The sequence below is a fragment of the Colobus angolensis genome, unplaced genomic scaffold, assembly GCF_000951035.1.
Source record: "Colobus angolensis palliatus isolate OR3802 unplaced genomic scaffold, Cang.pa_1.0 Scaffold494, whole genome shotgun sequence".
Classification (NCBI taxonomy): Eukaryota; Metazoa; Chordata; class Mammalia; order Primates; family Cercopithecidae; genus Colobus; species Colobus angolensis.
The window spans coordinates 56,578-64,199 of NW_012118421.1; the positions used below are offsets into that span (position 1 = coordinate 56,578).

Consider the following 7,622-nt stretch of genomic DNA (forward strand, 5'->3'; position numbering starts at 1 on the left):
GAGGCAGGAGAATGGCGTAAACCCGGGAGGCGGAGCTTGCAGTGAGCTGAGATCCGGCCACTGCACTCCAGCCTGGGTGACAGAGCCAGACTCTGTCTCAAAAAAAAAAAGAAATCTGAATGCGGTTAACAGCTGAGACCACAATAACCATCTATTCTTTACTATAACATCTGGTACATATTTATTTTATTATTATCAATTTTTTTTTTTGGTAGAGACAGGGTTTCAACGTGTTGCCCAGGCTGGTTTTTAGCTACTGCGCTAGAGCAATCTGCCTATCTTGGCCTGCCAAACTACTGGGATAAACAGGCGTGAGAAAACATGACTGGCCACATCTGGTACATATTAAGATTAGATAACCTGAGGCTGGGTGTGGCGGCTCATGCCTATAATCCCAGCATTTTGTGAGACGAGGTGGGAGGATCACCTGAGGTCAGGAGTTCAAGACCAGCCTGGCCAACATGACAAAATCCTGTCTCTGACAAAAATAAAAAAATTAGCTGAGCCTGGTGGCAGGCGCCTATAATCCCAGTGACTCCGGAGGCTGAGGCATGAGAATTGCTTAAACCGGGGAGTCGGAGGTTGCAATGAGCCAAAACCGCACCACTGCACTCCAGCCTGGGTGACAGAGGAAGACCATGTCTCCAAAAAAAACAACAAAAAAAAAGTAGATAACCTTTTTTTTTTTTTTTGGAGCCGGAGGTTTGCTTTGTCATCCAGGCTGGAGTAGCTGGGATTATAAGCGCACAACACCACACCCAGCTAATTGCTGTATTTTTGGTAGAGACGGGGTTTCGCCATGTTGGCGAGGCTGGTCTTAAACTCCTGGCCTCAGGTGATTCACCCACCTCAGGCTCCTAAAGTGCTGGGATTACAAGCGTGAGCCACCGTGCCTTGTTGCCCAGCCTGGAGCGCAATGGCGTGATCTTGGCTCACCGCAACCTCCGCCTCCTGAGTTCAAGCGATTCTCCTGCCTCGGTCTCCTGAGTAGCTGGGATTACAGGCATGTGCCACCACGCCTGGCTAATTTTGTATTTTTAGTAGAGATGGGGGTTTCTCCATGTTGGTCAGGCTGGTCTCAAACTCCCAACCTCAGGTGATCTGCCTGCCTTGGCCTCCCAAAGTGCTGGGATTACAGGTGTGAGCCACCATGGCCAGCCGAGACTTCCAACTCTTAAGTATCTGTCCAACTATGGTTTTCTCTTTCTTTCTTTCTTTTTTTTTTTTGAGACGGCAGCTCGCTCTGTCACATAGGCTGGAGTGCAGTGGTGGGATCTTCACTCACTGCAACCTCTGCCTCCCAGGTTCAAGTAATTCTGCCTCAGCCTCCCGATTATCTGGGATTAAAGGCACCTGCCACAATGCCCAGCTAATTTTTAAAAATATTTTTAGTAGAGACGAGGTTTCACCATCTTGGCCAGTCTCGTCTTGAACTCCTGACCTTGTGATCCACTCGCCTCAGCCTCCCAAAGTGCTGGGATTACAGGCATGAGCCACCATGCCCAGCCCCAACCATGGTTTTAAAACCAGTATGGTTTGTAACATATCCTTAGTCCCTAGGACAAGCCCACTTCAATTCTAACAAACGGTAAGAAATTAAGTTTAAGTGAGGGAATGTAACATACCCCACATCCCCTAAGAAAACATTTCAGGATAAAGGTGGTAACCAAACATGTTTCATAACTGACAATTTAAAAAAACATATCAGGCTGGGTGTGGCAGCTCATACCTGTAATCCCAGAACTTTGGGAGGCCGAGGCAGGAAGAATCACCTGAGGTCAGGAGTTGGAGACCAGCCTGGCCAACATGGTGAAATCCTGTCTCTACTAAAAATACAAAAAAAAATTAGCGGGGGCATGGTGGCGGGTGCCCGTAATCCAAGCTACTGGCAGGGGAATCACCTGAATCCAGGAGGCAGAGGTTGCAGTAAACAAAGGTCACGCCATTGTACTACAGCCTGAGCAACATGAGTGAGACTGTCTCTAAAAAACATAACAGAGCCAGGCACGGTGGCTCACGCCTGTAATCTCAGCACTTGGGGAGGCCAAGGGGGGGAATCATCTGAGGTCAGGAGTTCAAGACCAGCCTGGCCAACATGGTGAAACCCTGTCTCTACTAAAAATACAAAAATTAGCTGGGTGTGTTGGTGCATGATTGTAATCCCAGCTACTTGGGAGGCTGAGGCAGAAGAATTGCTTGAACCCGGGAGGCAGAGGCTGCAGTGAGCCAAGATTGAGTCACTACACTCCAACCTGGGCAACAGAGTGAGACTCCATCTCAAAAACAAAACAAAAAAACAGTTCACAAAAAATGCTAAACAATATTCCAAAACATAATAAAGTACCTAAAATCTCCTAGAAAATGGAATTAAAATGGAGTCTCAATACTTACGATATAACCTGCATAGTCTTCATTTTCAACAAAGGAATCATGAAGCCAGATAAATTCCTCATGTTGCCGAACAACTGAAAACTCGTTTTGTTTAAAATTTGGCAGTGAACTCTGTAAAGATAGAGATTTTCTTGAATAAAAATCAAATTTACACTAAAAAGTTTTTTGAAACTGTGTCTTGCTCTGCCACCAGGCTAGAGTGCAGTGGGACAATCTCGGCTCACTGCAGCCTCAACCTCCCAGGCTCAAGCAATCCTCCCACCTCAGTCTCCAGAGTAGCTGGGACTACAGGTACAAACCACCACACCTGGCTAATTTTATTTTTTGTAAAGATGAGGTCTCACTAAGATGCCCAGGCTGGTCTTGAACTCTTGGACTCAAGCGATCATCCTGCCTCGGCCTCCCAAAGTGCTGGGATTATAGGTACGAGCCACTGTGTCTGGCCTTAAAAACTTTATAATAAATATTTTCTATCATTTAAAAAAATTCATCTTATTTCAAGACCATCAGTGCCCTTTAAAGTCTATCATAAAACCTGAGATATCTGGACAAAATTATCTTCGGATTGTTGGGAAAGTAAGTTGACAGACTCTTACTATATTGTACTGCTACAATTACTTAAAAGTTATGTTACTAATGTATATCAAACTCACCTATTCAAACAAAGGAAAGAAATCTGCAATCTGAAAATGCACTCAAGAACTGAAATCTAATAACAATAATAATTTGTGCCTGGCCACGGTGGCTCATGCCTGTAATCCTAGCACTTTAGGAGGCCAAGGTGGGTGGATCACCTGAGGTCAGGAGTTCGAGACCACCTTGACCAATATGGTGAAACCCCATCTCTACTAAAAATACAAAAATTAGCCAGGCATGGTGGCTTGTGCCTGTAGTCCCAGCTACTTGGGAGGCTGAGACAGCAGAATTGCTTGAACCCAGGAGGCGGAGGTTGCAGTGAGTGAGCCAGGATCACACCACTGCACTCCAGCCTGGACGAAAGAGACTCCATCTCAAAAAAAAAGTAATAATAATCATTTGTAAGACAGTAATTTGACAGAAAGAACAACGAAATTGAAAGTAACAAGAATGATAAAAGACACTAATAAAAATTTGGAAAAAAATTAAATTTGCCCTCTGTCTAGGTTCTGATTCTCAGAATATTAATCTAAAAAAAGTACATTTTCCTACACCTATTTTTGTTAAAATAGTCTCTTTCCAATTATGTTTAAAATCCAAGTACCGGTCAACATATCACATATGTAGTATAACAAATGGCTAAAATAATAGAAAGTACAAAATCACATTTACCTTTGTGTGAACAGTGAATTTTACTTTATCCCGCTCACTAAGAGCATCAGAAATGTCCACCTGCAGCGCAGCATCACTTTGAAGATCTACATTTATTGCTTTAAGCTGGAAGAAGAAAACCAGTATCTTAATGAAAATCATGTGCTTTTACATAATTTTTTTCTCAGACAAGACAATGCAAAAACAAAACAAAAATAACAAAAGATTAAGTCTAAAGAGGTACTCATGTCCATATAACATACATATTATATACATTTTGAAGCAGCTGCTTTGGGCAACGCTATTACCTTAATACTGTAGTATTCAATTCTAGAATTTTCATTTTATAGTATTCAACTATATTTTGCTTTACTTAAGTCACCGAGCTAATCATGATTAATTACAGTTTAGTTACAGTTTAATTCAAAAAGAAAACTCTTTTCAGTCAGATGTGATGGCTCACGTCTGTAATCTCAGCACTTTAGGAGGCTGAGGCAGGAGGACTGACTGAGCCCAGGAATTCAAGACCACCCCAGGAAACATAACAAGACCTTGTCTCTACAAAAATTGAAAAAAAAAAGAAAGAAAGAAAACAGCCAAATATGGTGGCACACACCTGTAGTCTCACTATACGGGAGGGTGAGGCGGGAGATGTGAGCAGTAACCATGCCACTGCACTTCAGCCTGGATAACAGAGCAAAACTGTCTCAAAAAACAAAAAAACAAAACAAAACAAAACAAACAAAAAAAAACCACCTGTCTCAAAAAAAACCCAAAAAACCTGTTTTCCAAGAAAGTGGTCCATCTAAGTTCAAGCACTCTAAAATTAAGGAATGTGTCTGTCTTGAAGCACAAAAAAAATAATAAAAAGACTATCAAGCAACAAGTTTAACTCCCGCCTCTTTATATTCAGGAATATACAATGAAACTATCAAATATAATTAAATACATTATTGTAAAGTGCTAAGAAAAATACTAACATACAGTAAGTACTCAATAAGTAACTCCATAAGCTACATTTGAAGAAATGAATATATTCCCTATTTAGTGCTTCCATTTTCTCATCTATAAGAAGACTCTTCTTATTTAAAATTTTTAAACTTCATGTTTTTCTTACTCTTTAAACAATAAATACTGTAACTTGTTTGGGTAATTTTGAGACTTAGGAAAGACTCAGAACACTAAAAGATAAGTCTTAGCCAGCTGCAAAGACATGAAATAGACTGTTTCAAAGACAGTACTCTAGTTGTAAAACCTAGGACTTAGAGAATCTCACCTGGTCATCAGTATCTCAAATTTTAATTATATGGTAAATGAAAAAAATGCTGAATGCAAATGCAAAATTGTTTACTCAATGATTTCAAATATATATATGTGTATATATAAATTTTATTTTTTGTTTTTGAGACAGGGTCTCACTGTTACCCAGGTTGGAGTGCAGTGGTGATCTCTGTTCACTACAACCTCTCCCTCCCGAGTTCAAGTGATTCTCCCACCTCAGCCTCCTGAGAAGCTTGAATTATAGGCGTGCACCCCCACATCCAGCTATTTTTTGTAGTTTCTGGTAGAGACGGGGTTTTGCCATGTTGACCAGGCTGGTCTTGAACCCCTGACCTCAAGTGATCCGCCCACCTTGGTATTCAAATTGCTTGAGCTCAGGAATCTGAGACTAGCCTGGCCAACACAGAAAAGCCCCATCTCTACAAAAAATACAAAAATTAGCCTGGCACATGTTGTACACCTGTAGTCCCAGCTACTTGGGAGGCTGAGGTGTGGGGAATGGCTTGAGCCCAAGAAGGAGGTTGCAGTGAGCTGAGATCACACCACTGCACTCCAGCCTGGGCAACAGAGCCAAACCCTGTCTCAAAAAAAAAAAAAAGGGGGGGGCGCCAGGTGCAGTGGTTCACACCTATAATCCCAGCACTTTGGGAGGCTGAGGCAGGTGTATCATGAGGTCAAGAGATTGAGACCATCCTGGCCAACATGGTGAAACCCCATCTCTACTAAAAATACCAAAATTAGCTAGACATGGTGGCGTGCGCCTGTAGTCCCAGCTACTTGGGAGGTGGAGGTTGCACAAAGTGGAGATCACGCCACTGCATTCCAGCCTGGTGACAAGAGTGAGACTCCGTCTCAAAAAAAAAAATCTGTTTCCCTGTTTCCTTTTTTTTTTTTTTTTTTTTGGAGACAGAGTCTCGCTCTGTCGCCCAGGCTGGAGTGCAGTGGTGCAATCTTGGCTCACTGCAAGCTCCACCTTCCGGGTTCACAACATTCTTTTGCCTCAGTCTCCTGAGTACCTGGGACTACAGGTGCCTGCCACTACGCCTGGCTCATTTTTTGTATTTTTTTTAGTAGAGACAGGGTTTCACCGTGTTAGCCAGGATGGTCTTGATCTTCTGACCTCGTGATCCACCCACCTCGGCCTCCCAAAGTGCTGGGATTACAGGCATGAGCCACTGCGCCTGGCCTCCTTTTTTTCTTTAATCACCTTCAGGCCTTTTCTTTCTGTTTTTTGTTTTAAATAGAGACAGGGTCGCCATGTCACCCAGGCTGGTCTTGAACTCCTGAGCTCAGGTAACCCTTTCACCTTGGTCTCCCCAAGTGCTGGGATTACAGGTGTGAGCCACTGAGCCAGGCCAGGCCAGGCCACTTTTAAGATGTTTATTGTGGTAGCTCCCTAGGAGGTATGTACATCTAAATTCCTGGGAGCTGTAAATGTTACCTTGTATGTCAATAAAGGACTAGGACTTTGCAGATGTCATTCAATTATGGATTTTGAGATGGGGATTTTGAGATTATCCTAGATTATCTAGGTAGGCCTTAAAGGTAATCAATCACATGTTATTTTTTGAGATGGAGTCTCACTTTGTTCCCCCAGGTTGGAATGCAGTGGCTCCATCTTGACTCACTAAAACCTCCACCTCCCATGTTCAAGTGATTCTCCTGCCTCAACCTCCCAAGTAGCTAGGACTACAGGCATGTACAACCAGGCCCAGCTAACTTTTTGTATTTTTAGTAGAGATGGGGTTTTGCCATGTTAGCCAGGCTGGTCTTCAACACCTGACCTCAGGTGATCCACCCGCCTCAGTCTCCCAAAGTGCTGGGATTACAGGAGTGAGCCACGATGCCGAGCCAGCACGTTCTCTATATACAAAAGGCAGAGGCCAGGTGCTGCTGGTGGCTCACGCCTGTAATCCCAGCACTTTGGGAGGCCGAGGCAGGTGGATTACCTGAGGTCAGGAGCTCGAGACCAGCCTGACCAATGTGGAGAAGCCACATCTCTAGTAAAAATACAAAATTAGCTGGGTGTGGTGGCGCATGCCGATAATCCCAGCTACTCGGGAGGGTGAGGCAGGAGAATGGTGTGAACCTGGAAGGCGGAGCTGGCAGTGAGTCAAGATGAGGCCACTGCACTCCAGCCTGGGCAAGAGTGAGACTCAGTATCAAAAAAAAAAATTTGACAGAGAAAAAAATACTCCAATAACTAATGAGGAGGTCATGTGACCACGGAGGCAGATTAGAGTACTGCAGCCACAAATCAAGGACTGCTGCTGCTGGTAGCCACTGAAAGCTGGAGGAAGCAGGGAATCCTTCCCTCGAGCCTCTGGAGGGAGAGCTGGCCCTGCCAGCTTGACATCCTGACGTCAGCTCAGTGATACTGATTTCTGACTTCTGCCCTTCAGAACTGTGAGAGAATAAATTTAAGTAGTTTTTTTTTGTTTTTTTTTGAGACAGAGTTTCGCTCTGCCGCCCAGGCTGGAGTGCAGTGGCGTGATCTCCGCTCACTACAAGCTCTGCCTCCCGGGTTCACGCCATTCTCCTGCCTCAGCCCCCAGAGTAGCTGGGACTACGGGCGCCTGTCACTACGCCCAGCTAATTTTTTGTATTTTTAGTAGAGACAGGGTTTCACCGTGTTAGCCAGGATGGTCTCAATCTCCTGACCT

General features: G+C 43.9%; 1 protein-coding gene across 1 annotated transcript in view; it reads right to left on the reverse strand.

The window, feature by feature from the left end:
• Positions 1 to 7,622, reverse strand: part of SNX6 (sorting nexin 6) — a 78,920-nt gene that overhangs the window by 56,414 nt on the left and 14,884 nt on the right. The window contains exons 2-3 of the mRNA XM_011959461.1: positions 3,700 to 3,804; positions 2,392 to 2,502 (exon numbers count right to left, since the gene is read on the reverse strand). Coding sequence (XP_011814851.1) covers positions 2,392 to 2,502; positions 3,700 to 3,804 — 216 coding nt within the window. The remainder of the gene's footprint in view (positions 1 to 2,391; positions 2,503 to 3,699; positions 3,805 to 7,622) is intronic.